General features: G+C 42.9%; 1 protein-coding gene across 1 annotated transcript in view; it reads right to left on the bottom strand.

Moving 5' to 3' along the window:
- LOC111670308 (aryl hydrocarbon receptor-like) overlaps positions 1–25,473 on the bottom strand; it is a 64,474-nt gene that overhangs the window by 30,128 nt on the left and 8,873 nt on the right. The window contains exon 2 of the mRNA XM_023426960.2: positions 23,840–24,027. Coding sequence (XP_023282728.1) covers positions 23,840–24,027 — 188 coding nt within the window. The remainder of the gene's footprint in view (positions 1–23,839; positions 24,028–25,473) is intronic.

Here is a 25,473-nt window from a genome sequence, read left to right as displayed (position 1 = left end):
GCCACACGAATAGTAGATTTAAGCTGAAAAAAACAACAGCGCAGGAAACAGCTGTCCTGCAAGTTTAGAGCAAACGTCTTTATCAAGGTAAAAGCCTTGATACAACAGATCGCATCACACTGAAACATGATGTTTTTCCTGTCAGTCAGAAACCAGTCAGAAACCAGTCAGAGACAAAAAAGTCAGATTGATAACTATCCAGTTACTTTAAGGTTCGAAAAATCATCTTCTTACTCCAGCTTTTCATTGAAGCTACACATATTGTGGATGTTTTGACTTGTGCATCATTTCTCCCACATTAAACTTTTGGGATTTCAACTAGAATTTAAAATGAAGTTTAGTGGATTTCAGCTTTGCACTGTGCTGGAGCTCGAGCGAGTAAACATCTTTGCTGCTCTCGTTCAGAACCTCCCCCTTGAAATGTCACCGCCAGCTGGAGAAATGACACTTTCCATTTCTGCAGAGACCTCTCTGAATCTGAAGCGAACTCTCTGAACCCAGGATTTAATTCCTAACCAGCATCTGAAGAGAAAAGACACCTTCTCTACAGCAAGTCTTCAGAGTGTAGCTGAAACACCCTGAAGCTCAGACGACACAGCGAGATGTTTTCTTTAATTATTATTGAGCAACAGACATCGGGCATCCATTTTCTTTTCCTAAATAGATTTAGCGTGTTTTGGAATGAAACTGGTCCAATGTAAACTCTGGCTGGGCCACACCGCAGAGCTCTCCCAACCTAAACAGTCCACAGCGGGACCGGAGGCGAGCTGCTCGTCCCCACGCGGAGCGACAGACCCTCTGGATGGCATCAACGCGGAATCAGTCTTAGGAAATCACAAGCCGAGCGTGACTTTCAGCGCTGTCGGTAAACAGTGGCGGTCGCACAGAGAAAGAGGCCTGCGCTTTGGCCGGGGGGGGGACGTGGGAACGCTTGTTTTCCATCAGCGAGTCGCCGTCTTTGGAGATCGCAGAGGTTTCAACCGCAGAGTGGGAGGAAGTCTCTTCAGACTTTCACCGTGGCGTGGCGTCCTCCACTGCTCGTGTCTCATTAAAAACGGTCGCTTCTTTCAAATGCAAAGCGAGCGAATCGTGATCCAAGATAAATGTGTTCAGGTTAACATCACACATGACAAATTAGACCAACACCGACTCCTGATCAATCACTGCAGCTCAGATATTCACTTTACCATCTTATCAAACACAGACTAGCAACAGATCCTTCTAATAACAGAAGCTGGAAATAGGATATCTGTGAGGAAAGATTGTTTTAATTCAGTTTTACTGTTGCTGAGATCGAGAGAGAAGTTTAAAAAGAAAATGAAGCTGTTGTTGAAATATTATATTTGGAAGTCGAAGCCCTTTTAGATTCCAGTCCTAATGGAAACAGGAAATGCATTTTAATGACACAAGCTCTGCAGGTCTGTTAGAAACGACATGTGTATCGACCACTGGCGGAGGACAACATGACCCGGGCGTCATGCTGTCAGGTGAGACAGTTCCTCCTCGCACACACAGGTAGCTGCGCCGACGCCAGGCGAGCAGAACGACTACACACACTACACGAGACTGGAATGAGAGGCTGCGTTCGGAACGGAGTTGAAATGTTAAGTGGATTTACTGAGCAGAGTCGGCCCGTTGTTTTAGTGTCAGGGGACGCTGTGTGAGAACCAGTAAACAGCCTGCTCCTCTGACCCTGTGACAGACATGGCGCCAGTTGCAGCCTCAATATGCTTGGAAGACATAAAAATAAAAAAAAATGCATGACAGAGACGAGACTAGACTGACATGTCTTTAAAAATTGAATTAAAAAAAGATCAGATTATTTGTTTTGCGGTTGCTGGAAATATGCCATTAAAAACAGAGTTTGGTGTAATGAAAATCATACGGATGATAGCGTTAGTACAGTCCCGTCCACACTGTTTGACTGACAGGTGATCTGTGGTAGAGCAACCACCTCATCTCCTCCTCCTCCTCCTCCTCCTCCTCCTCCTCTCGTCTCTCAGCTGTTTCTGCTGCTGCTCTCATTCATGTGAATTCACCCTCCGGCTCTGTTTCCATTCAGCTTCACATGCACTTTCATCTTTTCGCCCAGTGTCTGTGAAACTCTTGACATAAACACTGGGACGACGCTGTGGTTTTCAAATGATAATTCCCACCGCAGCTATTTGAATAAATGAACCAGTTCTTCTACTTTTTCAAGCATCAGTGTGACAGATTTGCTTTTGTAGCTTCTCAAATACGATGATTAGTCAGTTACAACTGTAATTTCTGACTATTTACTTTTTAATTTTATTTATTGACAAACTAATTCATCAATTAATTGAAAAAAAAGGCAGCATATCAATCGATACTGAAAATAATTGTTAGTTTCAACCATAAAGGAATTTTTTTGTACTATTTTCTGACATTTTATGTCTAAAATGTGGTGAAATGAACCTACAAAAGTTTTTCTGCAGCAGATTTTTCACTTTAGTGGCTGAGATAAAAGCTACTTTTTGACTTAAACTAAATGATTCTCTCGTATATTTGTTGAATATTTATCAGCATGCACGAGTCCACTCAGAAAACAGTCAGTATTCCTGTGTTTAGTCCAGGTTGTGGGTGATATCTCTTCACACATGAGCTACGAATCTAACATGTGACGCTGGATCTGTCCCGTCTGGGGCGGGAATCTCACGCCTCCCCCTCCAGCGTCGCGGGGGAGGGCGACAGGTTTTATTTGTCGATCCTAAAAATACACACCACATGGTTAAAAATATTTCCACTGCCGCGCACATGGGACGCTGAACGCTTCAAGAGCTCCGTCAGCTGCAGCGAGATGAAGCCCAATAGGAAACACATGATAAGCTACCTTTAAACAGTGGGGGGGGGGGGGGGGGAGGTGATTGCCCGGCAGCTTGTGTGCATGTACACAGCTGCTAATGTTGGTGAGTTGAAGTCACTTTGGCTAATTTGTTAATGAATCCAGGCTTTTCCTCTTTTCCACCTGTAGTAGGTTTGTCTGCTCAAGTATCCTCAAGCAAGACACTAAATCTTTAGCAGCTCCAGACTCTGACCTTTGACCTCTATGAGGAAGACAGGGGAAGGAGGGGATATGTCTCCCTACATAAATTTTTTGTTTCATTCTGGATTCCTCTTCACAATGGAGGGAAAAGATATTCGTATGCACATGACTTAAGTAAACAAGGAAGCACATCCGCACACAAAACAATTAGCTCCATATTCATGCAACATTTCAGTCGCATCAACCTCCGTCAGTCAGACTGAATAACGAAGCTGTTTCTGACCTGATGACTCTGTGGCAGTTTTCAGGTTGCCCCTTTTTGTTAAACTTTGTCTCATGACATCAAGATTTCTGAAACTAAAACAATTTTAAGACTCAATTTTGCCACTTTCTCTGCCTGTAACTTCAAAGAATGTGTCTGTATTTTTGATTTAATCATCTACACTCAAGCTATCTCTGGCAAAACTCCCGCAACAGGTGGAACTGCACTGGAAATGTACCAGGGGAATGTTTTCATATTTTCCTGCAGAGTCATACCTTAAAAAAAAAAATCTATCATCCCAAATTAGTTCCACTTGTTTTGTACAGTCAGTCGAGCTGTGAGTCCACTAAAGGGTTAAAGCGGCGCTCTGCAGTGTGTAGAGTGATTACACAACCCGAGCCATTGTTTTGGTGTTTGGGCCCAGCGGCGAGGACGGCCAGTTGGCCGACATGTCTGAACCAGCTGGAAGGAGGCGGCGGCTCCTCTTTCATCTGCAGGAGCTCAAGTATGTAAACATGAGGAGCAGCGCTGCACAGAGGTCTACCTGGAGTCCACTAATCACTATTTTAATTATCGACTGCTCGGCCAATGATTTCCTTAACTAATCACTTGGTGTATGAAACATTTATAAACAGAGTTTCTGAAGAAGTTCAGATTGTTAAACACCTTTTGCCTCATAGAATTCACTGTCATACCTGCTCCACAATCATACCAATCATGTATTAAAGTGCGATGTGACCTTTAATTATGTCACCACCTTGTCACTACTTCCCAGCTGCCTAATGATACAATTAATCTTATTAATACATTGTGGACCCACATTAAGTGGCAGGAAATAGACAGATGGCTAATCCAAACATGCAAGAAAAAATATTTAAGAGTTTTCCAAACTTAAGTTAAGACTTTTTAATTCCTTCTAAGACCTGAAGGACCTACAGATACGCTTTAAAACTGTTTAAAACTAAACGTTTACACAGTTCAAGCTGTTTTATTTTGAAGGGTTGATCCGAAGATATATTTGTGGTCTTAAGGACCGAAAACCATCTCAGTGTAGTTTTACATCTCCTCTCTCAGGCTTCTCCCTCGAGCTCTGGTAACAACAGGTCATTGAGCCAATCAGAAGAGAGGAGGCTCTCAGCCTGTTTTCCAATTGGTTGACTGTTTTCTGAGTGATCCAATGAAAATATGGCAGATTTCAGGTAAACACTCAGGGAAACCAAATCCTGCAAGGTTGGATGGTGGGTGTAGGTGGGCTTGACTGCCTTGTTGTGACATCACAAAATCAGGAAGTCCTGACAGCTGGTTTTAAGGCTCAGTTTCTGAATACAGGCTGTGTGTATTTCTCTGTGGACTGAGGCTTTGATACTTTTACAGTATTAATATAGAACCTAGACCTGCTTTATAATAACACAACACATGGACAGAGACCTTTACACTATATGAGACCTAAAAAGATGCAGTTCAATCTGATAATGAACGAAAAAAACCTGTGAATATTCACATTTTAGGAACTGAAACGACTGAATTTTCAATTCTCATTATCAGAACTGAATGTTTTTAGCTGTACTCTCAAGAAACTTATTTTCCAGCTAAATCAGCCTCATACTCAAATAAAATCATTCAATTCTGTCATGCAACTGTTCAAAAAGGAGATTTTGGGTGTAAGACGGTGACGTTCTTCTTCTTCTGCTGTGCACAGAGCACAAGAATTATTCAGTGACTTGAGGATAATTTATTACGCAGTGAAGGACGTTGATAGTCGTTTCTATTAATCATAATCCACTGATGTTAAGTGTTGATTTTATGTGTCACGGTGAATCCTGCAGCAACACGCCAACACCTACAGCCAGGATTATCTACTATAAACCTTCACACATACACACACACACCTCTACAGCTGCAGTGTGTGTGTGTGTGTGTGTGTGTGTGTGTGTGTGTGTGTGTGTGTGTGTGTGTGTGTGCGCGTTTTGCACTAGAGGTTTTAATTTCCTGACGTTAGAGGTATGTTCACTCACACATTTGTCTCCGGTGAAACTCAGCAGCAACAGTTGGTGCTGAAGTCAGGGCCGGCTGGTGTTACCGCGAAGCTGCTTTTGGCTCCAGACTTTTGGTCTCAACTCACCACCTCCTGACAAACACGCTGAGTTTTGAAAGCTGATGAATCATTTCACATCTAGTATGTGCCAGTTTTCTCTGTTTACACAGAGGCGCACAGCGGGATGATGAATTTAACATCACACAATCGCGGTTTGTGATTCCAGATTTCCTGCTTTTCTTCGTCATATGTCTTTATAAACTGAACATAAACTGAACAAAACGAGACATTTAAATATATTTCTTTACCTGCAGCTCTCGTGCAGATTGAGCGGGGGTCAGAACACCTGATTAATTATCTGATCGCTCAACAGTTTTCCAGAAGGTGGAGCAACGGAACACGCTGTATTTTTGCTTCAATTATCAAAATAAATGCTGATTCATTTTCTGTTGATCGACCAACTGCTGCAGTAACGTCTCTCTTTCTGTCAACCTTGCTCTCATTTGAATAAACTTTACTGGAATTGACACTGGACAAAACTAACCAGGGGTTCAAATTCAGTGGGACACTCAAAGGTTCTGGTGGTGTAGAAAGGCTGTAGAATGAGTTACAACAACACAGCAGATCAATACAAAGCTGCAGGAGCTCCCTGGACTACCACAACCTTCTCTCAGACTCCAAGTCAGGACTGACAAGACTCCGACCTCGGCCTGTCAGGAGCTACTTTCCTCAGGCTGTTGTGTGTAAACACGGTCCCTGATTTCTCTCTGGAGACGACCCGACATTGGAAAACACAGGACAGCAGAAGTCTGCTGAGTCAGCTGTTAGACGTGACATAGAGACACTCTCTGCTAAAGTACAACACAACTCTGAATTATGAGATTTCCATAAAACATTGTCTTATTTTTATTTTTAGAAAGCCGCCTTGTTTGATCACGTACACGTCCGGTTAAATTTCAATTAACGGTATTGCTTGTACCCATCCAAAGAACCGGCACCGAGCTAAACTGCAGCTGAACTGATTAGTGCATCAATTAAGAAACATAATCAGGAAATATTGAGATAATCCAATCATCCTTTGGCTGCAGCTTCTCCAGAGGATTCGCTGCTTTTCTCCGTTTTATTTCATTGTAATGTGAATATTTGAGGTTTTAGTTGGTAGGATGAGTGATGAACCTTTTTCACTATTTTTGGACACTTCATAGTTGAAATGAGAACGACAGTCGGAGCCGTCATCGACCACAAGTGAGGAGTGTTGGTGTTTTATGGATTGTGACATCCCAGCCCTGGTCGCTGACTCAAACCAATGGCAGTGCGGCTGAGAACAGAGATTCCAGCGCCAGATTTCACCGTTTCTGCTGATGAGAAACCGTGAAAAACATCAAAAAGTGAAATACAAGAAGTGAAAACAGATAAAGTTCATAGTAAAAAATGAGCGAGCTCTGCAGGCTGCGTGTTGTGAAACTCTGCATGATGTCAAACGCCTCTGTGGCGATTTCACAAGACAGCTTCCTTTGTGTTTATTAAGATAAAAGCGTCGCTCAGTCTTCTCACCGTCCTCCTTCACACCTTTCTGCTCAGGGGGATAGTTACTTTTCATTTCTCTCTTTTTTGTTTCTGGCATCCGATCACAGTCGGGGAGTTTTTGAAGACGCACTAAGGCAAAAACATGACAAAACAAACAAAAAAAAAAAGAAGAAAGAAAGAAAGAAAAAGTTCCGATGGTGACGCAGACTTGGCCCAACAGGCCTTCTTACTTTAAACCATCTTCCTTTGTGGCACATATCCCTATCAATTACACAATTTTGATTTCAGAGATTAAAAATGTTCCCAGAAACAACCGCAGGGACAGCTGGGAAACACGGGGGGGGGGGGTTTGGATTAGGGGAGATCTGCTCTGACAGGCTTTCAATCAGCTTCATGTGTCTCTTCAGAGGAGAAAATAAATATAAATAAAAAGGATGACATACACTGAAGCGAGACATTAGCGCATGTTGGACCGATGTAATCTTCTGATTACATTAGTGCAGCTCATCAGCAGCATCGTCCGCGCCGTCACATCACATTTCCTTCCCGCCGTCCTTCGCTTATATCAACTGCTGAAAACCTCATCAGACCACCATGGCAGGAGACTGAGACGATGACTTGGAAGTTGCTCCAGCTTGCGTCTGATGTGTTTCTGACATTATGCACAGTGTTGAAAACCACGTCAGACACAAGGATTCTCATCTGGAAAGAGACTTTTCGGGTCAAAGCCAAGACAATGAGCTGCTTTAGTGTCCGTTTTTATTGACCCAAACTAAAATCTGGTTATTTTCCGTTGGAGTTAAACACATCAAATTCCAAGCTGTCCTAAAAATTGTCACTCAGACACTAATACACAGCAGACACACACTATCATCAATCTATAACCAAGGGTATTTATCTTTTAAACTTAAATGTCACTGAACTCCAACAGTTTTACATGAATATGACTCATGAATATCAAAAAAGTCTCAGAGGAGAGACAAGCTTGAAATTAAAATTTGATTACTTCCATTTTTTCCTCAGATACTTTATGAGTATTATACATTAAGATGACTATGACTAAAAAATGACTATGATTATGTTTGTCTCTCTATTTCTGAGCCAGATTTAAACCTGTGATTAAAAATAAATTATTACCGAGGAAAACAGAGAGTCAAGTTCCTGCAGTACCAAACAAGATCTTATGTTTAAAGAGACTCATAAATGTCAAAAAGCAATAATAAAGAACTCCAGTGAGAAATGAATATTGGATCAGTGTTTCTCAGCCAGACTTAAATGTATAATCTGAGATAAGTTGTTCCTGGAGTTTTTCATGTCGTGTTGAACGGCAGCTCGAGTTCCCGCTTCACCAAACGGTCCTTTTTGCAGCTTGGCAGCTCCCTCCGTTCCTTAATGACCCACACATACTTGCCTCGCGCCTATGTAAACTCTCATTCATAAGGAGAGGGGCGGGGCCGAGAGGCTGCCAGTAATTTTCCACCATAAAGCTCTAACCAAACTCACTTCCCTGTCATTACAGTGACAGCGCCGCTGCAGCTCCAGACGTGCAGCGTGTGCGGGGGGGGGGGGGCCAGACCTCTACAGCAGCATTACCCACCCCTGATTGGCTGATTAATACCCTGTAACTTAAGAGTAAGAGATATAACTCTCTCCACACACCCAGCTGCCGACTTCCTCCTTCATGTGAGGAGGATTCCGGACTTTGAGGAATAAAAGCCGGATTCTTTGGCCCGCCGCATCTACCTGTGTTTATTAAATAATGTTATTAGCACATCACAACTTACCTGCAAGGTGTTTATAGTAGGTGAATACAATGCAGGCGGTAATCTCTAAAAGACACAGTGAGTAAGGTCTTTAGAGAGAGAGAGAGAGAGAGAGAGAGAGAGAGAGAGAGAGCTGAACTAATTTAACCTGAAGATTTTAGGTCGTTAACCATCCAAGTTAAGAGAAACAACAGACACACTCACTGAATCACAGGCATTTAGAGCTGCAAACAAAACGCAAGCCACCAACACAACTGGACTGAATACTAGTCAGAGATTCCCAAAGATTTTTGGCTTGTAATCCTTTAAAATCAAGCAATCTCTACTTGTGACGTCTCGGCCGTCGCGTGTTCGAGCAAAGAGGGGTTCTTCTTCGTAAACATAGTTTGACGTAGCTTATCTCCACATCATATTTTGATCTTTCACATTTGTCTTTATCTTTTTACTGGCAGCAGAATTCTCCACAGAGGTGTCCTCCTCTCCTTCACAAATGTCTAGAGGATTTTAAACCAGTAGAAACACAGAATGAAGCGGTTTCCCTTTAAAAAGCAGTGATTTGCCGATGTGATCCGGCGGACAAAGGACAGGATGTCTGCAGCGGCTGGGAGCCGAGCTGTTGTTTCTCTGATGACTTCAGATCCAGACGTCCGATGACTTAAAGACTTCCTCTGGTTCAAATATAAAGTTGAAAAACCACCAAGGTATAAAGAAATGTATCTCAAAATGTGACTTAAAACTAGATAAAAGTCGATGTTGAGCTTCTGGCTCAATGACATGATTGAAATCACAGATTTCTCTGGTTTGAGAATAGATGGAAACATTTGGGATGATGTCAGAACACAACTCAACAACATATAGAACGTAGGTCGAGTCATTTTAAGGTGGAAAAGTTAAAGATTAGAACATTAACTGCAGCGCTTTTGTTCTCAGTGAAGTTTACTGCATTACAATAATTAGTGTGAAATATCCTTGAGACAGATTTTGACTCGATAAATGGCTCAGAGTTTTATGGTGCTCAGTCATCTACCTGGTAATTACACTGACTGTGGTTCTGCTGGGAAAGCCATGAAAGAAGATATAGTGTATGACAGAAAGCTTCACACAATGACATGATGTTAGGAGCAACAATCACTTCAATCGCTTCAAGATGGAGCAGCGAAATAAAAGAAATACATCACGTTTTTTTTTCCCGCTATTACGTCTAAGACAGTGATTTGTGATCCAAAGAGCTAAATCCTGTCAGATCAAAGAGCCTGTAATTTTAATTGAAAACATTTGAGGTAAGAAAAACGAGGTATCAACAACACAACGAACATGTGTACCGTCTGAAAACCTCTCCCCAGAGCAACCAAACAACACAGAAATGTTCAAAAGGCAGGAAAAAAATAATCCACATTGATAACAAGCTCCTCTGTTACTGTAAAAACCGTCATTACTTGAGTGATCGTCATTGTTGGACGCTGTCTCCGCCCGTTCAGGCCGCTTGGCCGGAGCTTCTCGTGCTATCAGGGACGTCAATCAACAGCTCGCCGATTATCTAATGAAAGGAGATGCTAACTCCGACCGACACATTTGGGTCGATCGAAGGGAAGTGAAGTCAGGAAGCAGCTTGTTCCTCTGAGGAAAATGAGATCATGACAGCTCAGTAACTGTATCCTGACTCTGGAAACGTCCGCAGCAGCACACTCTTCTAAAGAAGGGTTCTGGGTAATAATGCCATAATGCATCTTTTCCTCTTCATTCAGTGGCCCCAACACAACTGGAACAGTCATAAAATCCCCTGAATTATCAAGAGCATCGACCCACATGAACCTGCTGATATCAGAGACTTCTCAGTAACGATGACTCACCAAATTTCAACATGTGGTCAGTGAGAAAATTTCACCAGGGGTGTGAGAACTTGAATTAATATGAACCTTTTTTTAAAGCGCTATCTTCGCTGATAGTGTGAACTCAAACATAAGCTGACAAACCTGGCTGTTTTAGCTGCAGCCTGCTACGTGCTAATGAGTCTACAGAGGTATAGTGTGGTCATTTAAGCAGGCACTTTGTGGTCGATCCTCTTCTTTGAATGAATCTCAGATAGAAGAGATTAATACTAACGCAGATCTTCTGTCGTCAATGAAAAGTTTTTACCAATAAGTTCAGAAAATATGAACCAGCGTGAGAGTCCTGAAGATTTCCAAATAAACTTGTTTCACACAGATCATTTCAAACACTTGCAGGTTCCTGTGCAGCAGCTACAACAGACCGTTGACTCTCAGCTGGACTCAGAGACAAGTGTCTGAAAAGATTGGTATATTTATTTATTGGCTCACGCTGCTCAAGCCATGTTTTCCCAAACTTACCACAAGTGGAACAGTTATATATATATATATATATGAGATTCAGCACCCGGGTTGAAAGCTCAGGAACTTCCCTTTAAAACAACCTTTATCTAACTGTAACGTCATGCAGAGTTTGGTGGGTAAAATGTGTGCGGATGCTTCTCTGCAACACAAAATACAGTGACATGCAATAAAACACAGTGATCCAGTGCTACGTGCACAACGGGGGGACGGGGAGTCTCGTGCAGCAGCTGGGCAGGAGTCTGCTCGTTTTATTAATTAGCTGCTGCTTTTGGGCTGAAGCTGTGGTGAAGATTAAAATCAGCTGCTGTCATGTGTGATTGGAGAGAAATTCTGCAGACTCTTGGCTTTCAGAGCGCGAGCTGATCCGAAATGTTCAGTTTTGTTTTATAAATTTGGTTTTCTAATCACATTCTGGCAACTTCTGCTTGATCTTTGTTCAATTTTGGACTCAGAGTAGGATATACTGTATCTATTGTGTTCCAGAGAGTCACATTAAACCATGAGCCCAGAGCACATCATGTCCTGTACTTCTTTTTTAAATAACAACGCCTGTCTCTTTGGCCCGTCCGAGCCATGTTTGGCCCCGTTTGGCCCCGGTTGTGGCTAGATCAGAGGTTAGCAGACACCTTTCTCTCCACCACCACCACTTTGCCCTAGGCGCTTCCTCCCACCCTGACTTCCTCTGACAAACACAACTTCCTGTAAGACACAGAGGAGAGATTAGTCAACGTGTTTTACAGGTTTCCCCCCGGTTAACTGACAAGCACGTGGAGCTGTGTGTCGAGTTCCAGGCAGAGCTGCATACCAGGCCGAAGCACACATCAATCTGGAGTTATCTGCTCCGCACTGCTTTTCATTAAACTCTGGCCCGTTTTTTAAATCTGACCTATAAATTTTTCTGTTTCTCTTTTCTCCTGCTGTTTTATTTTCTTGACTTTCTCTCAGTTTTTCTTTGTGATTCAGCCATTTGATGTCATTTATTTTTGATGCTTTAGTGTCCTCTGTGAAACTCTACTAACCGCCCTGTGAAAAAAAAACGTGCTCCAAAAAGAGAGTTTCATACCCCTACTGAGGACAGAAAGCCTCTGCTGGTGAAAAGAGCTCTGTGGTTTTGGTTGGTAATTTCGGTAAAATTGAAAAATGACTCACTGTTGCGCAGTAAACAATTAAAAATAGTGCTCTGATGCCGTTAGGCCATGATGACATCTCTGTTCACAAGTCGGTTTAGGTTAAAACTGTCCAGAGTTTCAGAGAGAAGCTAACGTGACCTTTTAAAGCTGGATTTCCACCCAGTTTCAACTGCGTTTAACATTTTCTAGCTTTGACCTCATCTCTCTCTCTGAGCTGCAGCCGCTCATTTAAAAGCAAAATGTCAGACTGGAGTGTGTAAATCCGGTGTAAGAGAGGAAAGAGAGTAAACTTCGTTCACGGATGAGCTCCTCCTGTCTGTCACTTTATCCCGGCCCTGACTCACGTCATAAATGAACAGATGTCTGTTTCCCCCGCAGGAGAAACAGTTTTCCTCTGCCTCTGTTTGAGTTGTGTGGTTCAGCAGCAGCATCTCACCTCCGACCGACAGAAACATCACGCGACAAACTACAACACATCCACATTTTACTGCTGCTGCTTCTCCGTATTCTCTCCTGCAGGAATTACCCACTATAAAAACCAAACCTGCCAGGTGTTGGACCCTGAAACGCACTCTATGTTTGGAGCTGAGGTTTCTGGGTAAAAAAAAAAAAAAACAACTGAGTAAGCGTTTAGTCACTCGTGGCGAGCGGACAGATGAAAGAGACAAAGGTTGTTTCATTGTTTGCCAGCTTTATGATTGTTCTCTGCATGAGGAGCAGAGCTCTGCGCAGAAACAACATCGTGGCACGGAAAGACAAAGTTCCGCCCACCAGTAACGCTCGACGTCACTGATAGGACAGGAGGATACTGTGATGAAAGGGGCCGCACACGTGTGATTGATTAGTGATGTCTGGCACGTTGCCACGGAGACCCGGACCGTGTAGGACATGTTTCCTAAATCTCTCTGGTCTGAGGAAATATACAGGAGTTTATTTACTGTGGATACATCCTGCAGACGCTTGTTTCTTTAATTTCCCTCCATCATCTTGTTATGGCACTGAACTTATCCAGTCTGACATCAGATTAGTCTTCAGAGCTGCCGATGGCAAGAAAAGAGCGCAAGTTAAAGCTGCAGACAGCAGCGGAGGGGACGTATTAGACTGTATACAACTACATTTGCCAGAATTCATGGGACCTGAGGGTTCAGTCAGAAAAACTTCATCGTTAATGATTTTAAATCATTTATCAACAAAAATATCAGAGCTAGAAGGAAAGTAATTAGCCTAGCTTAGCATACACACTGAAATGTTTGTTCTTCTCTTGACCCTTCCGATTTAGCTGGTCACCCCCTGTAGGGTCCCAACGCCCCCCGAGCTCTGGAAGCTAAACAATTGAGATAATCAATAATTCAATTAATCTGATGTCAAAAGCTCCAGAGAGAGAAGTTCAAGACTCAGAAAACGAGAAAGGGAAAGAAGAAAAGCAGAGGCAGCAGAGGCAGGAAAAAGAAAACACAACAACTTATTTAAAGACATAAAACCATTTGTGGTTTTAATCCCATCGTGATCGCGATGGGGCCGCCTCTGCTCACAGCTCAGTTCAGGAGAAAAGTAAATCACAGATTTAAAAGCAGCGGATGCATGTTTCTGCTGATTTCTGCACAAACACACACACACACACACACACACACACACACACACACACACACACACACACACACACACACACTCTGGTCTTCCCCAGATGCCTGGGCAGGTTTCTACATGACCAGCCTGTCTGCTGTGTTTTGACTGCGCTCCTCCGTGCAGAGGGTCCGCAGGTCCGATGCTATCACACCGGAGACGTCCAAGGACTCATTCCAGGTCCTTTCCAGGACGTATTCCAGGACTCAGTCCACAACAGACAAAGACATTAACAGCTCTCTGCTTTATGGTCACATGTCTCATTCTGATTGGTTGCTTAGAAACTGTTCCCTTGTCTCTTGTATTATTTTCTATTCTGTTCCACTTTATTCAACATTGACAGAACTGGTTTGTGGCAGTGTTTTTAAGGTCTCTCTGTTGACTTTGTCTTTTCCTGCCAATACAAACATGATGCTCATACTCCACTGACACAAACCAGTAGTCTCTTTCACTCTCTCTCCTTCTCTCTCTCTATTTCTTTCTCTCTTTTCTTACTCCGTTTCCTCTTCACTGAACCACACTGGATGAAGTTTTTCAGCAGCAAACAATGAATGTCAGGAAAATAAAACAACGAAAATAATAAAGAAAGGAGTCTGTAGTCTCAAGCCTCTCTATCTCCTATATTTTCATGGAGATAAATAAAAGTGTGTTCTTCTGTTTAAACTATTAACTTTCGTTCTATGATGTTGACATGAGAGGTTATGAAGCGTTACATAGAAGTAGGTCCAAAACAGCTGCTGCAGCGATGGGTAAATCAGTGATTTAAATCCTTAACAGATCATCAGAACTGTAGACGATTCATTTTGTCCATCAACAGATCAATAATTTGATCATTTCAGCACCAACGATGAATTTCCTGAGAGTCTTTGTTTCGCAATCACAGATCTCCAAATGTCCAAAGAGTATTTCTCTCAAAATGACTGATTTGACTGAGATCAGGTTTTCATTCAAGGTTGAGGAGCAGAGGCATTAACAGAGTAAATTCATGTAATGTAAATGAACTGTTACTGTGGGACCAAACTCATAAATGCGGGATAACATTGGCCTGACTTTACAGTAATGGCAAATGTCCAAAATCAAGTTTTTTTTTCATCATTTTCTGCTCGTGTTTAACGGCAGGAAATTTAATTTTCTGATTGTAATTCATCTTGATAAGTCCCAGATATTCCAGGAGCTCCACGACCAGCATGAATCCTGTGATTCGAGACAGAAATAACCTTTATTTTCTCCTTTCTGAGCAGAATCCCAGCTCTGCAGTTAGTCCTCTCTCTGCCTCGGGACACAGGCAGGTCCCACCAAACGCTGTTAAAACCAGGCATCTGTTTCCTGACGGCGGTTACTCGGCTCAGCTCCTGCAAAACAGTGAATCTGCAGCGGGACTCACTTGTGTTGTGAGTCAAACTTCTGACTTCTGAATCATCCTTTTTGGGGTTTCTTTTTTTGGTCTCACATGTACAAACCTCAGCAACAACCACAACAAGTGAACGCCAACACCGGTTTCTGTCTGTCGACACCTCGTATCAGCCTGTCAGTCAAAGAGCAGGAAAAAGCAGAAACGGGGACAACGTGTTCAAAACCAAAGACGACACTCCCAAGGATTCCTGTGTGTTAGACACACCACATGTTTTACCTACAGGCCGAGGACTTCTTTTTTTTTTATTCAGGGAGTTAATTTCGAAATTCAAATTCTGATTCTAGTTTGAAGGTGTTTCGTTGCATTTTAGAGTAGTTGCAGGGGTTTCTGGGTAAAAAAAAATCTTACATATACTGCTGTTATTACTGTGCATATTGTTTATTCAAACTCTTTTTGATGTCATACGCTCAAATGATCCGTCAATATATTGATTAGTCAGCAATTTATCAAGTATAAATGACAATCACTGCTGTTCTGTTAAGACTAAATTGTAAATGAATAAAGGAGATTAATGTTACTGTAGTTTCAGCCCAACTGAACCATCTTTAACGGCAACATCAGTTTGATTTAATGCTTATTCTGGAGCTTTCTACCATATCACACAGTCTTCGTGAGCAGATGAAGTTGTCAGGGAATTATAGATGTTCAAACGTTCCGTTTTAAGAGCTTTTATAGGAAGTTTTGTTTATGTTTGCTTAAAAATTCCACTTGAACGTTTCTTATTAACCTTGGAAACTACAGTTGACCAAACAACCTCCACTCAAAGTCCACTTACTGGCTTGTTCTGGAGCTCTTGATCATTTTAAATGGACTAACTTTTTTTAGCTGTTGTTTTCCATGCTCCACAATCAACTGTCCGAAACCTAAAGCCCTATATTCTACAGTCTTCTTTACAGGTCAAAGGTCGGGCTGAAGGGTCTGAGGGGGTCACATGGTTCAGATAGAGGAAGCTCGACGACCTCTAGCCGCTTTAGTCTGCTGGGAATACTGACTGAGGCCTGAAACTGTCCACTGGAAACACATCTGGAAAATGCATGGAGGAGGAGATGGAGAGAACAAGAAAATACTGAATGTGAAACAAAGAAAAAAAAAGCAAGTGTGTGTGTGTGTGTGTGTGTGTGTGTGTGTGTGTGTGTTTCCTGAGGCCCAGCAGAGGAGGGAAGTTCAGCCGAGCTATTATAAGACCACAAATTACGGCTCTCCACAGCCAGAGATCTCCTCTGCTGGGGCCTCATCAACAGCAGAATGAAGACTTCACCAAACCAAACACATCCACTCTGGAAACATGTCGCAACCTCAAACCCATCCCTCCGGATTTCAAGAAGACATCAGAAAACAACTAGTTTGTGGGCAAATATTTCATTGATGCGCAAAACAAAGATTCCTAATAGAAACTTCTCAGTGTTAGTATTTGTTATTCAGTGATGTACAAGTGCAGCCAGTGCAGTGGTGTTTTGTCTCATCACATCTGTTATTATGAACGCCTGAGGAGCGCTAAAACTTTCTTTATCTCGTTATGAGTCAATTGCCGCACAACGATACGTCGTATTTTACATAAATGACTTTGTTCTTCTCCTCTTTTCTTCTCTTGCCCTGTTGTGTTGTCCTCTTTTAATTTACTTAGGTCAGTGGCAGTGCTTTAACGATGAAATTGTAGAGATCCATTTTTAGAAATTACCAGCAGCACATGGTTTGGGCATGGACGGATTATGAGACAATTGGCCGCTGCGCATAGACTGGTCATTTGCTCATGTTTTTTTTTTTCTTTCACTTCTTTTCTTCGTTTTGTGACTCATTGTGGTCATTTTGCATCTTTCTGAGGCAGGTTTGCATCTCTCTGTCATCACTTTGTGTCTCTTTGTGGCTGTTTTGTGTCGCTCTGCAGCCATTTTGTGCCTTTATTTTAGTCTTCTTGAATCTCTCTGTAGTCACTTCACATTTCTTTGTGGTCTTTTGATGGACAAGAAATGTCACTTCAAACACTCTGCAAAGCCTCTGCCTCCCTGGGCCCCTGGGCCCCTGGGCCTGTGCCTGGTAGGTCTGTTCAGTACTCCAACCATTGGTTTGGTTTGTGCCTTTATATACAGTACATGAACAATAATACAGCAAAGTGCATGTAAAAATAATCCAAGCGACAGGCCGATAGAACATGTTAGGTACTGTACAGTTCCAAACATGAGATGCATAAAAAAAAACTTTAGTTTATGCAAGTCAGCAAAAACGTTTCCAGTGAAAGGGAAGCAAAGAAAGAAGAAAGGAAGGAAGAGACAGACACTGAGGGTAAAGACAGAGCCACGTCTGAAGATGAGGGAGGTCTGGTTCAGAAAGTGTTCACAGTGTTGAACAATGGCGGTGTTGTGAGCGTCGGCCATGGGATCAAACCTCAGGGTGTTTTCCACTGGCCGGTCGGCCCCGTCCCGCGGCTCGGCCCCGCGGGAAGAGACGGGGACGGGGAGGACGGACAAAGACCGCTCCTTTCAGAGCCACATCCTGCTGGAGCGACCAGCCGGCCTGGCCTTCCCATGAGCCTTTACACTCCTGGGTCGTCTTTGTTCGCTGACAGGCATGCTGGGAAACTCACCATCAGACAGACTCCGACTGCTGTGTTTGGTACCGCCACGGTCACAATGAGGGATTCACCACGGCCGCAGACACTCACATGGTCTGTTTTTGAAACTGTGAATGTTTCAGCAGACAAATGAACTCACTCCCTGTCCCCAGTCCGATGACCAAATGTCCCACAATGCAACATGCTACCAAAATAGAGGAGCATGATGTAGTGCTCCAATCAACCCTGTCTGCAGCATTGTATATCATGTGGGTTTGATTAGAAGCTTGGCCTCTTTCGCAGGTTTCCACCCACACACTTACAGATCCTATTGTACTCGAAAACTCAAGGTAGCTGGTTGATTTTTGATTTGTTTCAGTCTTTATCAGAGTTGATAAAAAGGCCTGTGTTCAGATGACAGTGGAGGAAGTATTTCTTTGTTGGCAAGCACCAGACTTTCTTAGCCTCGGAGGTCCTGTGGTTCATCCGAATTCCTCATGAAGAATAATCTAATTGAGAGACTCCTGCTGCCATCAGCATCTGGCCTGCACGGAGGCCACACACAGCAGCACAGTGCAGCGTTACTGGCCTGTGGACGGCTTCAGCGAGCAGCTCACAAAGGGGATGTTCATGTCTGACAGAAGTGAAGACACAGTGCTTTCCTTCTCAGCCACTTTTTTAGACCATTGTCCGAACTTAACGCTGTGAATCAACAGCTGTGTGACCATCTCCGTTTCGGGGGTTTGTCCACATGTTGTACTTCTGCATGGAAAAGACGTTTATTTTCCCAGATGCCAAGATTGGAAAAGCTCCGTCTAGGCTCGAGGGCTAAGAATATCAAAGCCACTTCCTGTCCTGTCGCTGCTTCTCCAAACATGTCGGAGTAAAGAAAAGTCCTCGGAATATCTACAACATTTCAGAGACAAGCATCGTATTTTCACTATCGATCAATCACTGCTTTCCAAACTGGGGTCCAAGGAGGTTCAGGGTTCCCCGGAGGGGGGTTATAGGAGATCCTTTAGCAAAACAAGGGCGACAGAAAGTACACAAAGTAAATGCACCAGTCACATCCACAGATAATGCCCTTATATTCCACTATTAGTTACCAGCCACAGCAATCACTCAGACATACTAGTACCAGTATTTGGTACCAAAAACCCCGTGTTTAGGTGCTGAACTCAGAACTGGGAGAGACGGCGCTAGACTGGTGCATCCCTGCTTCTGAGCTACTGTAATGTCTTTAAATTAAATCTGGTCTCGTCGGTCTGTGGTGAACCAGTTGAGATCCCTCAGTTGCTGCTGTTTGGGTTGCGACTCTCCAGTCTGGATCAGTAACAACGTTTGTGGAGAAAGTGTCTTACCAGCAAACAGGAAAATGTCTCAGTCTCAGTCTCCAGGATTGGGACACACACACTTTAGGTTGAGAAGACGGCCTCAATTCAACATAAAAATCTTGACTTGAGCAGCTGTATTGTATCAGGATCAGTATTTAAGATCACCTTGTAAACTCAATTTTATGGACTCGCTTTTACATGATGTATGTTTTTATTGTTTCCCCCTCTGTCCTTGTCCTTTTATCTTGTAGTGGTCGCCACTCGTTTAATAATTTCCTGACTTTGATGTCTGATTTTATATGACCGTTAAAGTTCTTTATACACTTTTATTATTCAAGTTTTAAAATAAATAAAGTCTATTATCACAATTAGAGTGAAGCAATGAAAGAAAGATACACAAAGAGAGAAATAAAGGACAGAGAATCCTTGTTATTATAATGATAATGATTGATTATTGGCGGTAGTTCACCTTGATTGTTTTATCCAAACAGAAAATAATTCACATTCTGAACGACCTATCATTTCATGCTTCATACAAGGCGTTCCTGAGATATCACGTTCGCGAGAATGGGATGGACGACCAGGAAACATAACGCGCGGACGCATGAAAATGACATCACAACGCAGCCACCGCACATTATATAAAACTATAAATCATGAACAGGAATGATGAAAAGATAGCTGGGGATGAAGGGACTCCTGGTTTGGGTAAAGCAGATTGAGATCATTATGATCTGTGGATTCATCTAAAGGTGGACAAACAAACCTGTCATTACACCAAACCTCAAGAGCAACAGTAATGAGGACGGTTTAATCCTTAAAAAGCCTCAAATGTGGAAAATCACATGCGTCACAATGCACTTCAAATGAAGTATGATACATGCGCTGAAAGCCGACTTTAAAGAAAACCTTTGAAGGAGAGACGAAGAAGTTGAACTGGGAGTTTCATGAATGCATAAAGCCGTGAGTTGTCCTGGTGCAGACCTGCCGTGCAAACATGCCTCCCTGCTGTAACAACACACTGGAGTCCTGCAGCGTTTGTTTGAGGTGGAGGAGGGGGGGCTGGAGGCGGTGGGGGCTGGAGGAGCTGTGAACTTCAGATGTAGGAGCCGAGGAGGAAAAGGCCGAACAGTCGAAGGAAAAGGGGCCCCGGGGTGCTGCAGGGGCCGCCACAGGAAACGGGTGGGGCTCAGTGAGAGGGAGAGTGACGGCTCAGTGGCCAAGAAGTGGGTGGAGGTCAAGATGGGAGGTGGTGGTGGGGGGGGTTGTTTGTTTGTGTGTGTGCAATAGCTATTATGAAAACTACATGTAGTGAATCAGGTTTTACAACATGGCCTGCTATCATATATTTACCTTTACAGTACTTCAAAACACAGACTGGAGGGGGCGGGGATCGAACCACCGACCCTCCGACCCGCTCCACCTCCTGAGTGACCAATCAGTCACACCAGCTCCTCTCCTCTTCTGTTGAATCTGTTCTCACCCTGTCGACCTCTTACGACTGCAATAAATAATCTGTGGTGTGTTGAAAAGGAAAATTAGCAGCTACTGGAGACAAACACTCAAATCAGTCAGAAGACGAATGACAATCTGAGTCATTTGTACATTATCAGGGAGTTGTAGGTCAACATACGTGGATGATACCAGATAAGCACATATTAGATAACTGTGGTTTGTATTATCTGGACCACAGCAGACCTTTGAATCCCGGTCCAAATCTCTTATCATTTCATCATCGCTTAACATGTTGACTATTTTCTCGATTAAGCAGAAAATATCAGATATATTCCCTTCTGAGCTCCCTTCAAAATAAAAAACCCAGAGCCCACCACCTCGCCTCGCGCTGACGGAGCAGTTTGAGAGTAACCAGACTCCCCACCGCCGACTCCAAACGTATTTGTTCAGCCGACACTAAGTGGCCAACGCTGCCAAATAATTGATGAATCCAAAGCAACAGGGCTCTGATGTCTGTTTCCTCTGGCAACAGGTACATGCTGTTGGACTGAGAAACCTCCTTTGTTTTGATGAACGGTTATGAACACTGTGTTTCTGCAGATGCACACACACACATCAAAGAGGCAATAAGTCATTTTTTTACTCCCTCAGATCAAATTGACCATAACATGCCTGCAGGGGGGTTGATAGGGTTGTTAGTCATTGCCAGTGAGTCATTGATTACTCCTTCCAGCCTGAACTCAAGTCTCATTCTGAAGCCGATAAAGTGAACGCTGCCGTGGTTTTATTATTCCAGTGTGTGGTGATATATCACCTCCGTACTGGACGGTTCTGTCGACTCTGGGCTCTGATTACGTCTGGAGAATTTACTGTTCGTGTCAACTACAGCTGAAGTTGACTTTCAGCTTTTTATTAGTTTTATTGCTTAATAAAACTTTGCTTTTATCAACTAATACAGCAGTAAATATCTATTCTTGTTCAGAACAAAATTTGAAATCCATTTGGTTATATAAACCTTTAGTAACTACTTTTCTTTTAGTGTGTTGTTACAGCGGCTATTATCGATATTTTTACAACAAATCAAACCACAATGAAAAACGACGGCCCTGCTGAAACTGCAGAGATTTATCGGCTGAATCTGCGGCTCCTCTCAGCATGACAGTGAGTTTCAGCTCAGTTCATCCGTCCATAGTGCAACTGTTCTGTTTCTCGTGGTCTTCGGTCCTGGCAGGAAGCTGTTTTCAGAATAAAAGCTTTAAAAAGTTCCATTCAGACGTCCATTTGCAATTAAATCTAACACAGAATCGGACACAAATAAACAGTCCACACCTACAGTGGCTGCACCAACACTCACTCAGTTTGTTTGTTGACTTCAATCAGCTGAGTATTTTTCTTTCAGTAATGATATTTGCCACCAAGCAGCAAACAAAAAACAATGTCTCACCAAACCGAGTCAAATCATATGTACCACATGTTCACACACTGAGAACATACATGTGTGTATTAGCATTTTAACCTACAGCACAGAACAGGTGTGCAATAACACACACACACACACACACACACACACACACACACACAGATGCAGATCATCTCCCTGACAACATTCACGGAGAAATGCTCGCCTCTTTTTGTTCCACTTCACACCTCCTGTTGCTGAGGAGCTTGTCTCCAAATATATGGTGAGCCACAAGGGCCAAATTTCACAGTCCTGCACTGATATAACCTCTCAGCTGGTCACACACACACACACACACACACACACACACGCACGCACGCACATACACACACACACACGGCCATTTACTGTAAATAGGAACCTCATCTTTCAGGCTGTCTGGATCTAATTGCTGCTATTTTCAAAAGAGGTCGCAAAAACAATGTGAGGAAGCTCGATGGAAATTGGAATAACCTCCCTGAGCCTCCCCGCACCACGTAGACAGATATAGGGCAGAATTCACTCTTTTTTTTTTTTTTTTTAAATAAATAATATGATTCCCAGTGGAGAGATTTGTCTTTTAAAGGAAGTTAAACAGCCTCATTCTTGCAGAACAAACTTCCAACGATATCCTCTGCACCACGTTTATTTCTTTTTCGTGTGCTTCTCTTGTCATCGCGAGAGATTTACAGTATCATTTGGAAAGCAAACAGGAGGCTGGGATTCCTGTTAACCATGCAAGCTTTGCCTGATGATTCAAATGAGATCCAAATGTTACTTGAAAAGCACCAGTTCTACTTCCTTCCGCATTATTCAGAGTTGAAAATACAGGATTTCATACATTATGTTTGGTGCTGGAGTTTTATTCTGCTAGGAAACCAGCTTGTCCGGGTGTATGAAAATATGTGCGCAGGTTTGAATGTTAGAATTTGACTGCAGTCTAGACATTTGCCCTTTAACTGTTTGAATGAGTTATGCACGGTGTAATGGAGTATGAAAACATGCAGGATGTTTGACGCTGTTATGTTTGTGGCAGTGCTGCTCCGCTGACTTGTTTGAGCGCAGTCAATGGGGAAAAAGTTTCAGATAAACTGTTTTCACTAACCTGCAGTGTGTTTTGCTTGGTTGAGTATATTCTTGTTGAGTTTCCATGTACTGGGTTTCTCACAGGAAACGAGCAGAGGTGGGAAACGCCCACAAAGGAGTAGCGTCTTCTGCACACACAGAAGCTGCCTACGATATTCTCATGTTTAATATGAATGGGGGATGCAAACGTAGCGTACGATGAAAGAATCACCGTCACCTCTGGAGGATGATTCAGACCGATCCCCGCACCTCAGCTCCTGTACAGCACAGTTACTAACTCGCAGCCTAGAAGTGAACCACGCTCATCAAATACGTGTCTCTGTCAGACCCAGTAGCATCACTTCAACAGGCCGCAGCGGCACAAGGCACACAGATGTTCCTGTTTAACTTATTTAACACTTATTCTTTAAACTTAAACACGCCGACTGAGCTGTTTTTATATTGTTTAAAAGATTCTTCTCATAAAACATCATAACTTTGGCAGAATAAAGGGACTAGAACAGGCATGAAGGTGATGGATGGATAGATTAAGCGATTAATAAATGATATATTTGGGTTCAGTTATGTTTTTGCAAAGATCGGTTCCTGCAGGACCCACAGTGATTGCTACAGGTCTGATGGTGCTGACTGAAACTACAAAATAAAAGCCTCCTGCAGCACAATCCACTATCACTCCACTCTTAGTTTATAGATGTATAACATCGTCTGACAAACTGCAGCCTCGACAAACAACAGCTCACGTTACTGCAAAAGACTTTTCACATCAGTCATGTCATTAAGGCTTCAACAGCGAAATAAAAAAGGGATGCAGCATCCACTCGCACACCACGAGGTCGCCGCTCTTACTGTAATCAAGTCCGGACACTCACCGTTGAAGAAGCTCTTGACCTTCAGGTAGCCGACGCTGAGGCGGAGGACGGACAGCTTGTCCAGCCGAGCCCTGACCTCCTCGGTGAAGGGCAGCAGGCTGGTGAGCTTGTCCAGCTCGCCGTTGAGCCGGTCACGGTGGCGTTTGGACGGGTTGGACTTGACGCCATCAGGAGGTGGAGGCTTGGGGCTGCGGATACAGAAGGACAACGACATTAAAACACAGCGACGAACCCGTATCAAATATCACCCAAAATAGGAAAGATATTTATTTACTGGAGACAAGAGGACAAAAGGACAGATTAAAAATCTCATCCCCAATCTGAACTTTTTCCAAATCTGAACTCATGTTTTTAAAAAGGTCAGTTTCCCTTAAAAATCAGCGCTCGGGTTTGAGATTTAGGAAGGTCATGATGAGTACAACAAACAAGCTCGAGGCTAAATCTGTTCTTTATACTGACGTCTGTGTGCGTCAGTGCACCAGCAGCTGGGAAGAACTGAGATAACACACAGATAAAACACACAGCAGGTGACGGGAAAACGGGAAAGTCGCAAAAAAATATGGATTCATCATTTTATCTGCTTCATGCTCCTACAACCAAACATTTAAGATACAAAATATATATACAAATACAAATACAAAATCATTTTTTTTCAAATAACTGATCAACCATTTGTCAAAAGGCTCGTCACGAGTTCCCAGAGTCCAAGATGATATCTTCACCACTGCTTGACTTCCATTTATAATGATTTTAAAAAAGGAAAATCAAGGAATATTCACATTTAAGAATATGGACTCATTTATCAATTTAAAGAATAAAACAATTACCAGAATTGTTGCATTTTATGAAGATCCACTTACAATAAACACCAGAAATTTGGAAATGCCGTAAAAAAAAAAGTAAAGTTTTTATGTTTGGTTGAGGTGTAAAAGTCGTGTATAAATAAATATAAGAATGTGGCAGATTAATTTGAGATTATTCACATTACAGTAGTGGTAATTGACATTTCCTCTCTACATCTGGATGGACACCGACAGCACGGAGCTGCAGGTGATCAGTGTAACTACCAAGGTTATCTGAATGGAAAACAACGGCGCCCCGGACCACCTCCACTCTCCAGGGGCAGAGTGGTAAGCCGTCTAACCCCATCCACTATTGCCATGGGAACTGGGCGAGCAGCCTGATGTCACCTGTTCCAGGGCTTGTTTACCACCTGTGTGTTCAGCTCTGTTCTGTCAGCAGGAGAGACAAATAAAATCACCATTTATCTACATGAGGATTGATGGACTGTCGAAACAGTTTGTGCTCAGTTTACAAATTTACTGAGAGACAGTGAATAGGGAGTTTCCTTTCTTTATAAAGTTATATTTTGGTGCATTTTTGCCTTTATTCAGACAGTACAGTGACAGAGAGACAGGGAATTCAGGGAGAGAGAGAGGGGATGACATGCAGCAGAGGGCCACGGGTTGGACTCCAACCTGCGGCCGCTGCGGTTAGGACAAAGCCTTTGTGATACGCGCTCCATCAGGTGAGCAACCGAGAGTTTCCTTCCTAAATCAGATTTACACCATTCGAAAGGACACGATTATTTACAGAAAACATGAAAGTGAAAGGTAAAAAGGTGAAGTTCTTTT

Source organism: Seriola lalandi, unplaced genomic scaffold (genome assembly GCF_002814215.2).
Source record: "Seriola lalandi dorsalis isolate HSWRI2012SDOR001 ecotype SW California unplaced genomic scaffold, Sedor1 jcf7180002054850, whole genome shotgun sequence".
In the NCBI taxonomy this organism is placed as follows: Eukaryota; Metazoa; Chordata; class Actinopteri; order Carangiformes; family Carangidae; genus Seriola; species Seriola lalandi.
Note: the sequence above shows the minus strand (reverse complement) of the source record. Positions and strands in the feature narration are given on the sequence as shown.